At 46.6% G+C, this 20059-nt stretch overlaps 1 protein-coding gene across 3 annotated transcripts; it reads right to left on the bottom strand.

The window, feature by feature from the left end:
- Positions 1-383: 383 nt before the first annotated feature.
- On the bottom strand, positions 384-18454 carry LOC126376176 (uncharacterized). Of its 3 annotated transcripts, XM_050023390.1 has the most exons (4): positions 18280-18454; positions 3630-3718; positions 2809-3064; positions 384-2408 (listed from the first exon to the last, which is right to left on the bottom strand). In XM_050023390.1, the coding sequence occupies exons 3-4, from the start codon at positions 3023-3025 to the stop codon at positions 991-993; spliced, it is 1635 nt and encodes a 544-aa protein (XP_049879347.1). In that variant the 5' UTR covers positions 3026-3064; positions 3630-3718; positions 18280-18454; the 3' UTR covers positions 384-990. The 3 variants fall into 3 exon arrangements, with proteins under 3 accessions (XP_049879347.1, XP_049879349.1, XP_049879346.1); XM_050023392.1 differs by lacking the exon at positions 3630-3718 and having other exon boundaries at positions 18213-18454; XM_050023389.1 differs by lacking the exon at positions 3630-3718.
- Positions 18455-20059: the final 1605 nt, after the last annotated feature.

The raw sequence follows: 20059 nt of genomic DNA, 5'->3' as shown, positions 1-20059 counted from the left end.
TCATGGTCAGAGGCTGGTAGCTTGTGTCATCTTACGGTCCATTATTCAACACACAGAATTGTCATTCGATGTCTGTGCCCACCTCAAAATGGACTTGCAAACTAGGTACCTGTTGCTCTTTGATATCGTGTAAATATTTAATAATAATACTTATTCCAATCTTGCGCATCGATCATGTGATTATGGTCACCCAACATAAACGCATACGCTAGCCGCATCTGACTGCTGCGGGCTGAAGTATCTTGTAGATACTGCACGGAGCTAGTACATATTTGCAGCTATTTTTGTAGTATCATGGTATTACATTCCACAGAACGCCAGCTGAAGACTTCTGCCATCCACAGTACGAGGAGAGCGGTAAGTGTGAAATAACCAACGCAGTATTATAATAAATTGTATTTTATTACAACTTAAGTATTATAAGTTAATTGTATATTTTACTAGATTATAATTTACAACATTTTCATTTCAGGCTACTCTATATAATGCACTTGTTCAGTTACAGTTCGTGTAAGTATGTTCTGCTACACCCGCGTTCATATATTTCGCACATACAGTCGCTACTTAATTGGTCGTCCGTAATGTGGTCCAGCATTACGTGGTAAGTATAATACTCATATAGCGAGCAGCTTCTATTCAACAATCACACACGCGCGCTGACATTTCCAGTCCAAATACCTATCTGAATATCCTCTCAGGCACACTTGTATCATCGACGCTACAAACCTCACACTTTTCTTTACCATTCATCATCCACGGGTGTTTACCATATCGCCAAGTACATAAGTACATTATGGCTAGCCACGGACACTGTCTATATCGCTCGATCGTAGATAAATCTCGAAACAATCTAGAATAACACACGTCGAGAGCTACGGCGCAGTGAGAGGGTACACGAGAGGAGTAAAACGTCGAAGGAACTACAAAAATACGTTTAATACTAGCGTAAATAGATTAGGGACTAAGCGTATGGGTGTGGTGGTGCCGGGGTCACCGGTGCGGCGCGGGCGGCAGGAAGGCCAGCGCCCGCAGCGCGGCGTCGGCGCGCTGCACGAGCAGCCCGCGCCAGCGCCACAGCGCCGCGTCGCGCACGGGCTGCTCGCGCAGCTCCTTGCACGTCTTGGACAGCGCCGTGACGCAGTCGGCGCGGTAGTGCTGCAGCCGCGCCACCTCCGTGGGCAGCGAGTACGACGAGCACGCCTCGCCGAGGCACGACAGCGGGAAGTGGTTGTGCAGCGCCAGCACGCGGTCCGTCTCGTGGAACGCCTTCACGTACTGGCCGGGCTTGGTGAAGTTGCGCGTGCGGTACACGTGCTGCAGCATGTGCATGTAGCGCGGCACGGCGTCCTCCCAGCCGTGCTCGTGCCGCAGCGAGTCCAGGAAGTACAGGTTGGACGCGTGGTACGAGGAGCGCGACGGCTTGCCGGCCGCCGGCTTGGACAGCGGCAGCACGCGCCGCATCAGCGCGCTCCAGTCCTCGTCCTGCAGCGGCACGATCACCTCGTCGATGTCGAGCAGCACGAGCCACCGGTAGTGGTACATGTTGCGGTACAGGCAGTCGTTGTACGGGATCAGCTCCATCTGCCGCTTGTGTGTCGTCTTCTTCTTGAGGTACATGTGCTGCAGGCCGGGCAGGTTCGGCTGGCCGCCGGGCAGCGTGATCGGCGTCACGGACACGACGCCGAGCTCCTCGTAGTACTTGAGCACCTTGGTGATGTTGGGGTGCACCTGCAGCTCGTAGAAGAACACCTTGTGCGCGCCCAGCAGGCGCACCAGCTCGATCCACTCGACGAGGCGCACGGACAGGTCCTCGTGCAGGAAGTCGAGCCCCTTGACGCAGACGGCGAACTCGTGCCGCGGGCGGTCCAGCGGGCGGTCGTAGTGCACGCGCAGGTTGTTGGTGGCGCGGTCGCAGGGCAGCTCCACGAGGCTCACGGAGGCGGGCACGAGGCCGCGCACGGCCGGCGGCAGCACGCACGCCACCAGGTACGGCTGCAGCACGCCGTCGCGGTGGTTGCCCCACTTGCTGTTCCACACGTACTTGTACTCGAGGTTGCGCACCACCACGGGCTCGGCGCGCTCCTCGAACCACAGCTGGCAGTGCGTGGCGAGCTTGGGCCGGATGCGGTCGTGCACGGCGAGGATGCGCACCGCGGGCCCGATGCGGCTCGTGTTGCGCGCGTCCAGGTACGCGCCGTACAGGTGGAACGTGCCGTTGGTGGTGCGCAGCGTCTGCCAGTACGTGTTGTGGAACTCCAGCTCGTAGATGGAGGGGAACGGTGCGCACGTCTTCTTCTTGTAGTACTTGTTCTTGTCGTTCTGGTGCTTGTGCCAGTACGCCAGCGGCAGCGACGGCAGCCGCCGCTCCGCCTCCTCGCGCAGCTCCGCCTCCGACACCACGCGGTTGTCTGCAACCACAGCCAACAACCATGTTAACAACAATCTCAAAATCCGACACTACCCTATGAAGTAGGAGCGGGTTATTGCGTCGGTGGGTTTATTCTCGAGACCCTTGAGGATTAATGAACTGTCATTTGAAGCAACAAAATAGTATTATATGCATTTGAAAAGAGTGATAGATTTCGTACTGTCCTTTGTTTGGTAAGGACATTGCAGGCTTGAAAAGTAAGATGATTCCGTGCTTCGGAAGGCACGCTAAACCGTTGGTTCCGGGCTACTAGCCCAAACACCTCCACCAACCCGCAATGGAGCAGAGTGGTGGAGTATGCTCCATACCCCCTCCGGTTGTTTATGTTATGTTATGATAGATTTCGTGGAACAAAATAGTTATAGTAGTAGTGTAGGTACCTGTGGCGAGGAGAGGGGCCTGCGCGGCGAGCGCCGGCGTGGAGGCGGCGGGCTCGGACTGCAGCAGGCCGCGCTGCGGCGGCGACGGCGCCCGCGGCGGCGGCGGCTGCAGCCGCGGCAGCGCCAGCGCCAGCAGCGCGCCCCACAGCAGCAGCGCCGCCAGCCAGCGCAGGCGCGCGCCGCGCCAGCTGCACCAGCCCGCGCCCAGCCCGCGCATGGCGCGCCTCGAGCCGCTCGCCTGCTCCGCGCCGCGCGCCTGCAACACGCCGCTCGTCACTCTCACGTCTCCGCCCCGCGGGCCCGCGCGGCGCCGGCGCCGCTGCCGCGTTGCCGCATGCCGCGCACTCCCTCCTCTTGCAACACTCCAACGAACCCTAAACTTAACCCTACTTCTAGAAGCTACATAATTCTATCAAAACTAAAGCTACGATCTAAAAACTCTTGACGTAACTCTATGACATATCGGTGACGCACCCGAAAGTGTTATGTCGAAATGTTGTCTTTTTTAACGTAAACAAATAGGATTTTGCAAAAAGTATGAATTTAATGTACAGTCTGCTTCATTCTATTTCAATCATTTCCATTCAACTGAATTTTTTGCAAAATTTAGTCTCTTATTTCCGAGTTGTATTTCGCAGAAATGATTTCACACATGATTTCTTGGTCTAACTGTTTTGCAATTTCGGTTGCAACGCGACGTATTGATTTCCTAGTTTTATTTGAATTAAATGGTCCGATAAATGAAGAGCTTAAATATTTTAACGAAATGAAACATACGCAAGTGAAAGAAGAATCAGTGTTTTTAGGGTTCCGAATCTCACCCAGGATATTTTGTCCGTCCGTCCGTCTGTCTGTCAAGACCCTTTTTCTCGGGAACACATGGAGGTATTTTGTATGTGGTTCCTTGAAGCTGTAAAAAAAATAAGCTTCTTAATCAACCAAACTTCAAATCAACAAATAAATGGATTACCAACCTCATCAACCCTATTACTTAACTTATATGATATTGTGATCGGGACCGCGACTGCGGACAAAAAGTAATGCCAAATGCAAAAACGTAGAATCATTCACGATCTACATTACCCCTATGTCCGTATATGTCGGTTCACGTCAACATGTGCTACGCGCGGCGCGCACGACGCTTTTTTATTGGTGTGCCCTGACTTTATATAATAATAAGAACGCGATGTGGTTGTGTGTACCGACCAGTGCAGATATTATGCTCACGTTACCGCACTCGGCAGCTTCTCTGCGACAGTAGTCGCCGTGACACAAGTGCCGCGACTTAGCATTGAACTACATAGTACCGGAAGCCGCCTGATGGCCGGTACCAAACGAAGCACATCAACACAACGCCAAAATTTGTTGTTAGTTAGTGTTGTTTGTTAGTTTGCTCAATATACTGTCTCAGCTGCTGTTGATTTAACGTAGTAAACGCTTTAGATTTGAAGATTCCAAGATTGTACACCTACATACATAAACTTAAGAAATTCATTGTATTTTGTAGACAGTCACTTGGTCGTACATTTATTCTCGAACCAGAAAGCAGAATACGAGCCTCGGACAATGTTCTTGATGACTCGGTAATTATTCTTTACGTTCCTATACGTCTTTCCATTATTGCATTTCCGGACTCTTAAAAATATCAGGAAGTTAAGGCAGACCTTAACCGGACTCTGACCGGAGTCAGGGTTTGGTGAATATAATTTTAACATATGGTTGCGGGGTGTACGTGTACCCGATACGTCGGAAGATGACTCGCTGGAGGCTGCGATGACGTGAGTCACGACCGCAATATTTGAACATAATATTTTTTTCACTAATCACGGATATATCCGGCTTTAACTATCAGTTAGGATCTCGTGTATCTAAAATAGATGTTTCATCATCATTAATGACGAATCGCTGTTAATGCAAACAACGTTGTTGTTAAGACCTTAAAATGTATAGTTCGTGACAAGAATGCAGTCCCGCGGCCGCGCCGCTACTGTCGCAGGTTCAACATTGTCAATTAGTTTCATTAAAATCTGTCGATTTATTTCGCGGCGCGGATTATTATTTTTTATTGTGTGTGTTTGAGCTGAGTGGCGTGAGAGACTGTGAAAAGTACAAGACGCTCACGGCCGGATGTCTAGGAAATATTCTAAGTAAAACTGTATGGATTCAGTTGACGAAGGAACAACAAATGGGATTGAAAAGATAGATTCGGTTCCGCTAAGTATAAGTAAGTGTCGGAGTCGGGAGCTCTGCAAGGTGCGGGAGCTATGCTGGCGTGCTGTTTAATTGATCGTTAATGTTTGTATAATACTATAGGTATCTGTCGGCACAGACAGACAGACACCGACATGTATGGGGGCACAATGGAGCGGGGCGCGTGCGATGCCTACAGAAATGTCGACTCACCACTGCAATAATGGAAAAAGAACAGATATATTATTTGGTATGCCTCTGCGGTCTGCAAATAAAATCCATCGGTACGAACAAAAATCATTCTAAATGCGAAAGTAACTCGATCTGTCTGTTACCTTTTCACTTGTAATTTGTTAAAACGATTGATTTTGAGACCCAGGAAAACCAGAATATTTTTAATTTGGAAACCATCCATATAACTACGAAGAGGGGGGGTTGGAAACATGCTTTAAATTATTATTATATTAACGAGTGATTCAAACTAAGTAGTTACTCTATATTGGCACCGCCCGCCCCTGCCTCAACATATCGGCGCACACGCAGCTGAGTCACGAGTCACGACCGCAGGAAGAGCGCGGTTCCCGGAAAATATTTTACTTCGCACGAAGCTCGCACCATAACGTGTTAACGTCCGTTCATTTTGCATACTTGTATAGATTTCACTTGGGTCCGAGATTTCCTAAAATCAAAAACTTCTACAAATCAAAACGAAAACTTATATATGTAAATTAACCCGTAAATGAGCGACCCTGACCAAGATTTGTAAATCCAAACAAATCCTGGCAGATAGACATAATTCTGACCCGTTATACCTGAACGTTAGTGCATTTTTTTACCAAAATCCGAATCGATAGAATAGAATAGAATAGAATAGAATCTTTATTCGATGTTTTCAAGATTGCAATAATTGATCAGCATTATCGTTTCTTGTTACATAAAGTAACTACTATCGCATGATCACCATTAACGTTCCTCTTTTGTGTAAACAGAACCACAATAGTCGCCGCGAGATTACTATCAGCCACTTTTGTACGTGATCGATCAGTTTAAGTCCATATTGTTGGACACCAGGTGGTTGCAATCAGGAGATTGTCCCAAACTGTGCGTGGAACGGGACGTGTTTGGCGGCGAGGATATAATCTAGCAATATAGCAAGCCAGATGAAAGGTTTGCAAATGCTAATATTATGTAACTTGTTAGGTGAAAGCTGTTGATCTTCTCCTGAAGTTAATCTGAGACGTGCAGAGTACGTGCAACTCGTGCTAGTACGTGCAAGCTCCGAGCTCCGACACACAGAAAAACAAAACACGATGCGCCGCTTTTGTATATGGTGAAACGGGTTTGGGAGCAAGCAAGTAGGTGAGTGGTGAATATTTCGCCCTGCGGCGGCGGCGGCGCGCAAGTGCAGACAGAGAGGGAGAGAGGGGGGTCGTCGGCCGCTGGAACCTCCTTCCCCCGCAAACCTGCTTGTGTGGCGCGGGAGGGGGAGGGGGCGGGAGCGACGCACGCGCATGCATGTTTGTGTGGATGCAGCCACTCGCCAGCTCGAGGCCAAGGTACCGCAGCGCCGGATTCATATTCATACGTTCGCGGTCATTTGAATGGCAGATACTGAATCACGCATATCTAATGCATTATCCAACGAAACAATAACGACGAAACGGTATTCTTGGTGGGGAATTGGAATAAAATGTCATTAACAAAATATTAAATTGGATCATTAGGTAACATTTAGTAAGTTATCAAACTTATCAATAAACTTGTCAATGATCACACTAAAGGTGCTCACAGCATACTCGACAGTGTGTTCAATCTGATCTGAACCAAGCAAACCCGTCATTGACACACTAGCTACCGGTTCTGTCATAGTCTTTACTCCATTACATTTAATAACTCCAGTTGTAGACTATTAGAGCTGACCTCAATAACAGATATTTGACCCGGATAGGTTACAGCTAGTGCGTACGGCGGCGCAGGCGCCTGTCATTGCATGCGATAGCAATCTGGCAGTGTGTGTAGTGTTTGTGAAGTCTTCCTTAAGAAAGCTGCTTCCTGCTGCGTAGTATGGCGTCGTGCGAGGCGAGCCGCCTCTATTATATGTAATTATGTGTGGTATTACTGCGGTAATGTGTGGTGAGCATGTGGGTCTGCGTGCCGCCCGGCAGCCGCATGCGCAGCCGCGGGGTGTAGCCTCACTGTACGCAGCTGTAATGGCGGATACTTCTGCCAAGCGTAACCATTACCAATCGACCATAAACACGACCTCATTGCTGACAAGCCTCGCCATCTGCACCAGCGGTTTCTACTTCTCCAAATCTCGCATCCATAACACACATAATTATAATGCCGTTATCTATAGATGAAAAAAGTGACTGCGCGCCTGTTTGTTTCTGCTCAATCGGGGTCCGATACGGGCCTTGCACCAATGAGTTATTACTTTCAGTTCACACACAGTTCGCTCGACCATTACAGACGGAATTCAGGTGAACCGTGGGTACTCAGTTCATCTTGCGATGGATGTACCGACCAGCCCATTTGGGAATATAGTCGTGTGCATGTTACGTTGTCATCTACAACACAACAACTAAGATGTAGTGCAAACGCTTTTGGTCCTTAACATAAATAACTATAATTATGAATTGTGTTTCAGATCTACATTACACTAAGGACATGACGACTTGGTACTTTGATGCCCGGATTTAAAACAGCACGGAAAATTCACAGCTATCGTTTATCCCTAACAAACTGAGGAAGACAGAATGTTCCCCCGCGCGGGCCATCCGTCATCATCAGCAGTGTGTCACGGGTGTAAATTGACACCGTGTTTGTTTGTCGCGGCGCGCGACGCGACGTGCGGACGCGCACTGTTTGTAGAGAGCCTGAGTGAAGCAGGAAGCGACACGTAACGCGGAATGGAGAACATCGAACCTAATCACAGACCATCTACTTATAGTACATCTACCTAGTACCTATTCGTGGCTGGGTACCCACCAAAAACCACACATCTCCGAACAGCTGCTGTCCATGATAGCCCTACTCAGAGAACGCATTACTTGCATCGTAGTGTAACAGGTTCGAATTCCGGTTCGGGCTCCAGACCACTGAATCAGTTTGAGTTTATGAATTTGAATTAATGCGTTTGAATCATAGATAATTGATATCACGTGGTTTCCAGGATTAGGCTAGCCCCCTATTATATGGGACTTAAACATAGTTGGCGAGGAGCAAGTGTATATGCTATACACCTCTTCCTACCCCTTCGGGGATATAGGCGTGATGCATATTCCACTTTAAAAAAATCTAATCTGATCTAATAAAAGTTTTACGTTATTTCTTCATTAGCAACCGTCCCATGTCTACATCAATCTGAAGTTATTGTTGAACACCGAACAATAAGTTAAGATCGATGTAATTTAATTTGAACTATTAGTATTACACTACTGCTATGATGTCGCAGTATCAACAACAGACGGTAATTCGTCTATTACGATGCTTGACAACATATACAGCATTATAGAGGTGTAGGTATAATGTCCACGCCACATGGCCAGCGAGGGCCGACCTGTCTGTCATTCGCCAGTTGTTTGGTAGTTGAGTACGTACGTGTACAGTCATAGAATAAGGAATAAGTACAGTGGTGCGAGTACCCGGCGGGTGCGTGCTGGCGGCGGCAGGTGTGTCGGCGCAGTGTCAGTGGTTCCGACCGCTGTGGGAACACGACACGCGCTACACCCGGGTTCCGAGTATCTTTGGCCAGTTTCGAAGACTGGGACAATGGCGGCCGCCGCGTCCGGTACCGGGAACCGCCGCCCGGTTCCGCGGACTGCGCCGGCGCAGGGACACCCGAGCATCGCGCGCAGCCGCCGCCGTGCCAACTGTGTCAGTTGTGTAACACACCGAGTTTAGATCAACACAACACTTTCTTCATAATAACTCGATATATATTTACATACTTTCCACAAACACCCGAGCTCGTTTCATTCTACCTACGACGTAAGGTACACAGCAGTAGATGCAACTCCTATTTAACATCCTATATTGTATCTCCGACATTAAACCGCCGCCCAACGCGCTACACGTTATATATTCACGCCATTACACACTGTTTATGGACGTATTTTCAGCGATAATTATTATTGTTTGAAATTGGTCACAGTTATTTAAGCACATTACCACAAATGCTGATAACCTGAGCCTGCAATATTCCAATTGCGTTGTTATTTTCAATTCATTTGACCATTATGTTATATATACAATGTGTAATGTCATGATTTGAGATACAATGCAAAATCTAGAATATTCCACGCTTCAATCCCAACCATGTGAATTTGATCATAAAACTCAAACTGATAACCTCCTGTTTTGAAGTCGGTTAATATACGTCTATGGGCGTGTCGACATTAAGGAAACGTATATTGCCATAACTTGTTTCTCTGGGTGGGTGTCCCTATCTATCGTATAACAAGTATACTGTGTGGTTGTTATCACATTTCGATTCTGCTCCGCACCACCCAAATCCCCTGGTAGTTGCGGCTTCCGAATACATCCCGCTTAGGGACGGTACTGAAAAGTATCGGACATAATACACGATCCCGACGACCCGATTACTCTAGCAATAGAGGCGGCCAATCAGCTCGCGCTACCAAACATTTCAGGACCCCGATACCGACCACGCCGGCGTGGTCGATGATTTCCCTCAATCAGCGCTTATCGCTATCGACCCACTTCAGCGCTCCCCATTTGTCCGGCCAAGTAGTTAATGCCATCTGCGGCAAATCTACAATAAGTCACATAAAAAAAACGTTGTTATCACGGAGAGCTGAGGCGGAGCTGTCACCGCGGCGACGCTACACGAGACAAGTAACGTAACAATATAATTACATTTCTGGCGGTCAACGTGTTTAAAGCACGCTGCGCGCAGCCGACGTGTCCTGTATACTCAAATAGAAAAATATCAAATACAAAAATATATTTATTCAGTAACACAGTTACACTTTGAATCTTCATTTGTTACATAACGAACGTCTCATCCTCCTAAAACTATTGCAGCTTCTCACAATTAGTAAGCTGCAAAAAAAACCTCGGTTCAGACTACACGTAAGTGTCCCGCGGCGTCCCGCTAGTGGAGGTCAAACATTCTGTTCTCTGAATTGTCCTACATTGATGGCTCATTTAACTCATCGCGGCGATTGACCTATTTTTCCTGTTGGCGAGTACGTACTTGTCGGTCGGACATAAATAAACAAACTTGATGAGGGGCCGCGCGCGCCCGCGCCGGCGACCGGTCGGTCGAGTGGCTAGTGTGTGTTGCTGGCGTGAGGTCAGCGAGTGCGGGTACAGTTACGGCGGCGCAGGCGCAGCGCCCACGGCGACCGTGACGCTGCAGATCTCGCCGCCGCTGACATGGCTGCTCCATACCTTCCTTATCTTTTATTCTTCCGCAGCCCATGATACCTCACCTGTCTCACATCTTATTCGCCACGTCCTTATCTTACGACTTCTTTATCTTCATTAGAATACAATTCATTTCCGCCTCAAAACATTAAAATTTCGCGTTCTAAAATATATCTCGCTGTTTCTTGTCCACACCCTTATCTTACGACTTTTAGGATTAAAATTCAAGATAATTCATTTCCGCTTCCAAACACAACATTAGATGCGGTACATAACATAGTTTAATACATTTCCTTAATGTACCTAATTACGTTTTATATAAGTGGCCAACTGTTCCGTATTTATCGGGACATATAACTCAGCGAGTGATTTCTCAGTGGACACACAATTCTGGCATAATTACGTTTCTAGTGGTCAAGTGAAACGTCCGCACTATTAGCGATGGTGTGGTGGAGTGTGCGATTGCTTGTTGATGGTGGATGCGTGACGTCATTTGTAGTCATTTCCATAATTTCTAGCTTTGACTCACGCTCAGCCGCAGCTTAGGCGAGTTTATGAGATCGGCATCTAAACCAATTTGCATAAGTATTTACACCACTACGTGCTAATGATTCATGGAAATATTATTCGCAACTTAATAATGAAAAATCATCGTATGTATTTTTATATGTATATATTGTTTAAAGTAGCTGTTGGTTTTCCGAAAATAAATAAATAAATAAATAAATAAAATCCGTGTTCGGTCTTCGCCAGCTGTATCGTGATTCCTTTTTTTATTTCTAAAATGTTCGCGTTTGACCATAACCTCACCTGAAGGTAAGTAAATACATATGTGGACTATGGTGATATACAGTTATCTGGTAAATGTCGAAGACTAAATGTCTATTCCATCTAGTTGTGTAGATTGTCATCATAGCCAGGCAGTATAATGGACCTTGCATTTCATCATCGTCCATCACAGATGATCGATTCACTGCGCACTCTACATTCACATCGAGCACTCGTAAACAAATTAACTTATACGAGCAATCACATCAGATGATGGTACAGATCAGGCAGTTGCGCAACATTAGAACGGCTGGCGCATGCGCAGTCAGGAAGGTGCTGTTGTTCTGCGTTTCATCATAGACTATACACAATCGATAACATCGCCTGGCACTTTTACTTCAGTAAGTAACGGGTAAGGGGAACAGCGTGGCGTGGTGGAGTATGCTCCATACCCCCTCCGGCTAATTGAGGGGAGGCCTATGCCCAGCCGCGTGACGTATATAGACTGATTATGTTTATGTAAGTGAAGGGTTACTTTAGTAAAGGTAAACGCATTGACTTGCTAATTCGCGTCGACAATGTTATGCTACACGCACACGGCAATTTAAAACTAACACGAGACAAGAAAAATTGCTGCGAGGTGTTTTACAAGCGAAACTCAAAATGAAATCATTCATTTTTAATCCGGAGGACATTTTTAATTCAATAACTGTCCGTCGAGTTCCTGTTAGGTTTACTTCTGAATCTACAATCGTATCGGCGAGTGCCCTGTGATACCACCATTCCACCTCTTCAGGAACGTGCTATGCTATTGCTGAGAAGCAGCGCGGCACAAAATGAAATTAAAATATTTATTGTAATAAATGTGGTTATACATTGTGATGGTAGAACATACAAGAAAAACACCGTTTTTATTAAGTACCTAACAAAATAATAAAAAACTAGTTTAAAACTCGTTGGATATCAACGTGTTTATCTTGTTAATTGGTTGCAAGGTAATTGTAACAGACATTGCGATGTCTTGAAAGAAAAGAATTTAAGGAACATTCTAGTACCATGACGGTAAAACGCAGAAATTAAGCAGCAGTGTATGATCTTCAGTGTATGATGTGTATGATCCCTTCAGTCAAAAATAATGCAGACATATCGATATGTAGGCATTATTTTGATGTGACATTCTACATCATTACTTGTTTGAAACCTGAACCAATTACACAATATTCAATTGTTTATTGTATTCCATGTAGTACGATGAGGTGTTACATGGACATACTCGCACCAGTAGAAAGTGACGCATAGTCTGGTGGGCCCAGCAACGGATAAAGGAACTCTTCTACGTGAGAGTGAGTGGTGTGAGTGTGCCGGCGGCGCAGCGCGGTGGGCAGAGTGTGACGCAACACGCCACGTCCCCGGATGGCCCGTCACCACCACCTGGCCACGTTAGAGCGTCACTATAGTTGCCGTGTCACTAACTAGTCAAACAACGATAGGAAGCGCCCAGCCAAACAACTTGCTCATTTCTAAACAATAATTTAGACCTTATTGAACTCCGCGGGTCGTGGGTAACAACCAACATCGCGAGTTCAACGCAATCACAACTGGTTTTTATTCGACTGTCAATCATTACAATTTATTAGCGTAATAACCTTTAGTCGACTACTACTACAGACTTTTGGAATGTCATCTTTCTATCGATCGACCGTCGCTAGTACGTATTGTACAGATGGGGTCACGCGGCGTGGTCTCGTAACAGTAGCGGTATGATCCTCTCTCTTACGTGGCTGTGTGCGAGTGTTTGCAAGTAACCGGCAACATAATGCCCCCGCGCCCCTGCGGGGTGCGCAGTGCGGCGGCATACCATGCGCCGTGCTATATTTACATGCAGGTTGCACGTGTGTGCGTCGCTGGGTCATGCATCACGGGCACATTCGTCTATTTCAGGACGAATTCCTCTCAAGTGGTTCACAGTGGGATCAATTTGTGATTAACGTGACGACCTCGAGCTGGAGCGTCTAGCCACGTGAGCGGCGGGTGACGCGCTCGGACAACCACTGCGCCGGCGCGGGGAGACGCTCTCTTACAAGCCGCAGTTGTGCCGGCACCGGTACACGGGGTATCAAATGTTACGTAGTTTAGAAAGATCTTGAACATGTCGTTTGAGCAAAGCTACAGTCCAGCGACTATGATTACCAGCAATCCGTGAGCATGGCTGCGCCGGCGCGGAACCGCGGCACACTTGCACACGCCGCCCCCTTCCCCTCCCCCGCCTCCGCACATACCTCACAGTTTCTACTGCACACACTCATCTATCGCACGGGATCGTTCACTATATATTCTATACCTCTAATAAGTTACATCTATTAAATCTGCGCTCGCGCAGTAATAGCCGCAGCCGCGTCAAGCATACGGTTCGTGCCTCGCTTAACGAGTTCCCTGTTTGAAAACTTGTCGTCTGCGCAACTGTAAATACAAGCCTACATAGCAATGAAACGTGGAACTAAACACGAGTGAGGTTGACCCGAGGAAGAGAGAGGACCACGGAAGTGCCAGTGTAGGGGGCACGGAGGGCGAGGGCTGGCGGGAGACAGGTTTGCCCCTCCTCCCGTCGACTTGCAAACTGTAGTCTGCAACACGCAGCATAGAGGCATATGCACATTGATTACAACTAGCTTTCCTCCCGTGACTCGTCTCTGTCTGCACTTCGTACAAACTGTCTCCTTATTTAGCCTTTTATGAGATGGATTTCCAAAAAAACCTTCTTAAAAACTTATAATAGGTATTAACCAAAAATTATCTCATCAAAATCAATCAATTTAAATATATGCAGTACGGCAACATCAAGGACCGTACAATGCTCAATTTCTTCATTAAAGTTATATTTGCACAAAATCTCTTGCTTCTAGGTTTCGGCTTTGCGTTTATGATCTGTTAGCCAGTCAGTTTCCGCTTTCATACGTAATAAACAATACAATGTATATTTGTTATAATTGATATAGCGTCATTGGATACTGTCCTTTCCCGATACAACATTGGCCTGGGTTATATGTATTCTCGTGTGTTTCATGCCAAGCTAGATCCATATATAAATCTGTGACAGACAATAGTCTCCCAAAGCATTACACCCAGGTATTGTTTCAGATATTAATTGTGGACATTGCGCAGCGTGCGCACGCGACCGTCGCTACGCGCGTGCGCAGTTCCAGGTATTGCTAGCTGGCATATTTTATTGCTCACAACACTTCTCTAATTGAACCCGCATTAAAGTTTTTTGATCTCGAACTACCTGACGGGGCGCCACGACACCATGCGGTGTCAGTGGAACTTTCCAACGACATCGGACGCTTATGGCTTTCAAGTGCCATGAATGAGATATTGACACAACGCTCTCGCCGGTGTCGTCACGTGAATTAACTCCAGAGTAAATGTTTATAAGTTGATAACTGGTTGTTTGTGTTTGCTTAAATATACGCAAAATGGTTTCTAAGTGAAATTACGCGACCTTCCAGCATTGCGTAACTTGTCAATCAGCTGCTGGTGAACGGTGCAGCGACGGTGGTGTCGCGGCACGAGCGAGAGCATGTCACGACATAGTGCACGAGGCAGCGTTTGTCTCGGCGCTAGGCGCGGGTGCTGCGCCGGCTAGCGGCGGCGGCGGCGCGAGCGCAGGCAGCGAAGGACTCGCGCTCTCTCTATTGAGAAAGATCGTTACTGTGATACCGCCGTATCTGCAGACAATCTGTGCGGCCGCGGGCGTGACGTCATACTGCGACCAGCTAGCACAGACGCTCATGACGTCACTCACTCCGCTCAGTGCTGTGGACGTACTTCCTGGTGCGGAGGAAACAAGTCACGCCTCGTCTGAGGACGATCATCATCTCGTTACGTTAGTATCAGACAATGCCGACTGAACGCGGAACCGCCCAGAAGGGCGTAGAGTACATCAAATTGTTCGTCATTTTAGAAAGTTAAATAGTTACGACGCGACGGTGCCAAACGAGCTTTAACTCTGTTGCCATCTAACATTGCAACTTAAAGTAATTTTGTCTCATATCGAACAACGAGGTGCTGTTATTCTTTATAAAGAAACAATTTCCTATAATATAGATCTTGAAGCAACATTCCCTGAATACACAAAGCCTCATCTACGGAGAACAATGGACAAAGCGCAGTATATCGGCAGTAACGGCGGCGGAACGAGTTGCTATATCTGTGCGTCCCGGCCGAGACTTGTGTGACCAGTTCTCGCTCCATTGGATGACATATATAATCTGTACGCTTGCTAGGGGCCGCGTCTCTCAAATATAACCCCCTCAGACGACGCCCTGAACCGAGGTTCTCGTGCGCCTAGGCACCATTGATATTTCTATATCAATGCTGGGCACCTTCAAGCCTATGTTTTGTGAGAGCTCTCATTGCTTCTTATTGGTACGGCCAAGCAGTTAATGTCATAGACAAATCTACAATAAGTCACGTCAAACAAACGGTGTGGAGGCGGCTGCAGTTTGCGGTGGATCGTGTCTGGGTTGCGGCACCGCGCGTCGTTGCGCCAGCGCAGCGCCTCGCGCCTCGCGCCGGCGACGACCGACACACCACCCTCACCGGCGGCGTCATCCTCAACACGCCTGCGATCGATGACGTAACGTCACGAGAGGTCGTGAGAAGGGACGCCGTGACGAACCAATACAATACACACATTGCTGCTTTCATTATTAATGTGTTATAACACTATAAATGTCATGAACCTGTAAATTCATTATGGCAATAAATTTTAGTGTTGGTCCAGCGTGCTGGCTGATGTTAGGTAAAATATAAAGTGAAAATATATTTGAGTTTGTGTTGTTTGTAAACAGTAGGCGCTATGCGGCGGCGCCCGCGGCGCAGCGAGGATCTATTCTGGGACGCTTCAGGGACGGATGTCATAATTTTGCTTTTTGCGCGTCCCGATTATCTTGATAACAGTTTTATTGTTTCCATTTTTTAATTTGCTAATATTATCTTCGTTCTCGGTAAATTTTTTTTTCATATCCAAACACATTAACGGTCATAATCTCGTGTAATCTTCAACCTCGTTACCTATAATAATAATAACCTATAGGTACCATCGTTTTAATTATGATTGCACGTAAGCCATTATATCCTGGGAAAACCTGAATGACTACATTTTATTTCATAGTTTTGCTTTCTCTTAGTAGCATCATAGTTCATACGAGTATGACATTCAGTTCAATCTAATATTGCAACTTCTGAAAATAATGATTACTTTGTATGTAGTAATGAATCTAATATTGCAGCACTCTCTATTATTATATCATTTACCTATAACATGAAAGTTAGTGGGCACAATAGATACTCAAAAAGAAGAAAGTATCTAAAAATACAATGGCAACAAATAATTTGTGAAAAAGTAGATAAACATCATCTAAACATTTTAGATGAATAGATGTTTTTTTGTCAAGATTGTGGTACGTACGTTATGTACCAAAGATACGTACCTACGTGTGAAGGATGAAACGTAGTAGGTACGCAGTCTACGGGCCAACCTTACACATTGAACACTGCTGCCAGTCAGGGATTCAATTACCAACTTAGGTCACTATCATCAATGTGAAATGAGTCTCCTTATTCAAACATCGAGGAGACCCCGCACATGTGTCGGCCGTTACGGGCACCATCTCATAAGCATCGACGATACAACCAAGTAGATGCCTAACGTTTGATTTCATATGCATAGAATTCATTCTGTCAATTAGCTGAGGTAAGGCGGGAGTGAGAGAAGCACGCTGATTAGTCGAACGTTGTCGCGCGACATCTTATAAGTGATCTCTGTGTCTGTGTCTATGTTGACAGAACCAGTTCATCTGTTATTAGGCGTCTAGAGGTTGTATCGTCGATGCTGATTAAAGACGATTCTAGAGCTGTGCACTCGCACTCCTCCAGCTAAGACATGCCGGTCGACCAATAATTGGCTGTTACTCAATTACATTTATGTTTGTAATGTCCCATTTGAATTAGCTTTTTACGAAAGGTCACGTAAAGTTCATTGCGCAGGCGCTGTGTCGCATCAACAATCATGAATTTTAATGCGCATTCCTTTCAATGGGTTGTTTTTGCCGAGATCCGCGGGTTGAGGCTTGAGCACAACAGCATCAGAGGCCTTCAACATGGATATGATTATCGTTTTTTGGAGGCTCAGCGGCCGAACGATGATTATACGTTTTGTTTTCCGCTTTGATGCCCCTGACGATGACTGTTCTCTTATTTCAATGATATTGTAACGAGTACACAATATATTAAGTTGGCTGATCACATCTCAAGAGCAAACCTCGAGACGTTCCTCAGATTACAATTAGGTACTTCCCGCAGAAATATGCCTTTATAGCTAGATAGAATTTGATAGAATTAGAACTTAGGTAGGTCTCTGTTTGTTTTTGTGCGTCATTAAAATTTCAAAGAAGTTGTTATTCATACAGTTACAACCGCTTTTTTTACAAGAATTTATATTTAACACGTCACACGTCAGTGCTTTTTGTGATTGCGCTGTAATTCGGAGCTAATCAGGTTCCCTGAGCAACCTTCAGCAGGTTTACCTTCATCTACTCCTCGCAAGCTTCCTGCCCTAACTGGTTATGTATCCCTGCCGAACAGATTACCATCGTTATTGCAGTATTGGACAAAATATGTTTTAACAGCACTGGTAGGTACCTGTTCCCGTTGTTCATAGCTTGTAAACTGGTTATTTATGCTTGTTGTTTGATCTGTGTGTGATAGTTGGATGCTAAAGCTCTTGTGTTTTGACATGTAAAGTTATCCTCCTTACTTATATCTATGTACCTGTGCAGCCTAGTGGAGTGTCGTGGAGGTGCGGGCAGGCGGGTGCACGGCTGTATCTAGGGAACGTTAATTAGTTCGCTTTATCGATATCACCGCCGTTACTCCAAGTGATTAACACTCGCAACAGATATGAATTAATTTGCAATTCGGTGGATTCGTTCGAAGCTCCTAGATGGGTGTCGGCGTGAAACGAGCCCACTCATGAGAGCGGCTTCACAAACCGTTAAAGAGGCATCCGACTCTCTCGAGCTTTCAACCGCTGCGTGCAGCTGGCGACGTGGTGCGTACCGTGTGCGTCGGCAAGATCCCGCGGGAGGTCAGCGGAGGGTCCGGCGCGTACGCAGCCGCGGCCGGAGGCTCATGTCGCGCGGTCGTCGACCCGCGCACTGTGCGTCACTGTCACTACACTCACTTCACGTGCGGGCGGCGGGAGCGCGCGCTGCTGACTGGCCACCCGCCGCCGCTGGCTCGCTGCTCCCGCCGCCGCCGCGTGCGCCGCGCGGCCTTGACCGCCCCCCGCGCGCCCCGCCACCGTCGCGGGCCCTCTCCCCGCGCCGGCGCATCCGCGCTGCATTCGCCGATCTCCTAGACGCTACCTCCCTCACACCCCTCTCTACTCCAGGTAGGTTCTGTACATAAAACATAATGGACGACAATATTATCCGCACATTATTTGTATTACGGTCGCGTTTCAATCTCGATTCAAGAACAACCTTCGGAATTGCATTTTCCTCCTGTTTTTGAAGCTTAATTGACGACTGGAATGTTGAAGGGTAAATGAAAGAATTGAATAGGACCGTGCGCGGCCATCACGCCGCAGCCGACAGCTATGGCATGTTTAATGTTCCACGAGGCAATTAACAAATGCTTACGATGTACAAATACAATCGTCGAATCAAAACTGGAATTTAGCAACGCGAAGCTTAATTCAATGACACGCAACCTCCTGGCGTGACTAATGCTGTTACGTGACACAACTGATTTCACTAATAAACATCTCCATCGCAGTAGGTACCTCTATCTGCACCATCGGACTGCAGCGCTCTGTTCAGGTTTAACATCGTGGAAGGAAAATGAGCGCGTTTATGTCATTATTGGATGGATATCTCGATATTACATACTCTAGGAATATCGTGGTCGTTAAAGAGCATTAAAATCCTACGACAGATAACAAACCTGATGAAAATAGGTTAGTAGCACATAATCCAAGTGATAGAAGAGGACGTAGTCCCATAACTGTAAACGCTACCTCACTTGGTGTCCACCAACTTGGTACAACTGAATACATTATCAATAACTGCATTTATTGGTGGCGCGACCAAGGGTTCCTATTTATTTATTTATTCAGATATCCAACAACAGCATTAGTGAGATGAGACCCTTAATCGACTTTCACATGCTCATATGACTTTTCCTGATCGTCCCATCTAGGCATAACGTCTAGTAGAGTAGGTACCTATAAACTTGAAGGAAATTTTAAATTCGAATGTAATTTGAATAATAGTGCTAACAACCAGAATATCTGTGGATAGTGGTTGCAGAGGTAATAGGTAACCCGAGGAGGTTGACATCGTGGCGCTGCAGCGATATTAACTGTCATAACTTTCAACTGTCTTCAAATGTAAGTTTTGTTGAATGTTATGCAAGTATCGGAGGGCCTATTGACACGGCGGAAGTCGGGAGTGCGATGACAGGAAGATGAACAAAGAATAACATTGTATTGGTGACTGCGCCCGCGCCGCGCCGTACTACAGGAACTAACTACACAGTAGGGTACTTACAGACCGGAATACAAAATACTATAAGTATCTTATTAAACACACGACGGCATAAATTCGCATATACTTAAAAAAATGACTCATCCAAAAGACAAAAGATGCAGGTTGATCCATTGGTGCGTGTTCTGATTGTCATAAGTGAATGATAGACCCTTGTCCGGTCAAGTAGTGAACGGCAAATCTACAATAAGTGACGCCTAAAAAGTATAACATCTCGCAGCTGCTTTACTCCGCTTACTTAGCCAAGTGCCTAGTACATATCATCCAAAGCCGAAGCAATGAATGCACTA

The sequence above is a fragment of the Pectinophora gossypiella genome, chromosome 20 (assembly GCF_024362695.1).
Source record: "Pectinophora gossypiella chromosome 20, ilPecGoss1.1, whole genome shotgun sequence".
Classification (NCBI taxonomy): Eukaryota; Metazoa; Arthropoda; class Insecta; order Lepidoptera; family Gelechiidae; genus Pectinophora; species Pectinophora gossypiella.
Note: the sequence above shows the minus strand (reverse complement) of the source record. Positions and strands in the feature narration are given on the sequence as shown.

Coding starts and splice junctions, on each gene's coding strand:
- LOC126376176 (XM_050023392.1), bottom strand. CDS start 3,025: ATGCGCGGGCTGGGCGCGGGCTGGTGCAGCTGGCGCGGCGCGCGCCTG. Junction 2,409..2,808: donor GGCCCCTCTCCTCGCCACAG/GTACCTACACTA, acceptor CTGTGGTTGCAG/ACAACCGCGTGGTGTCGGAG.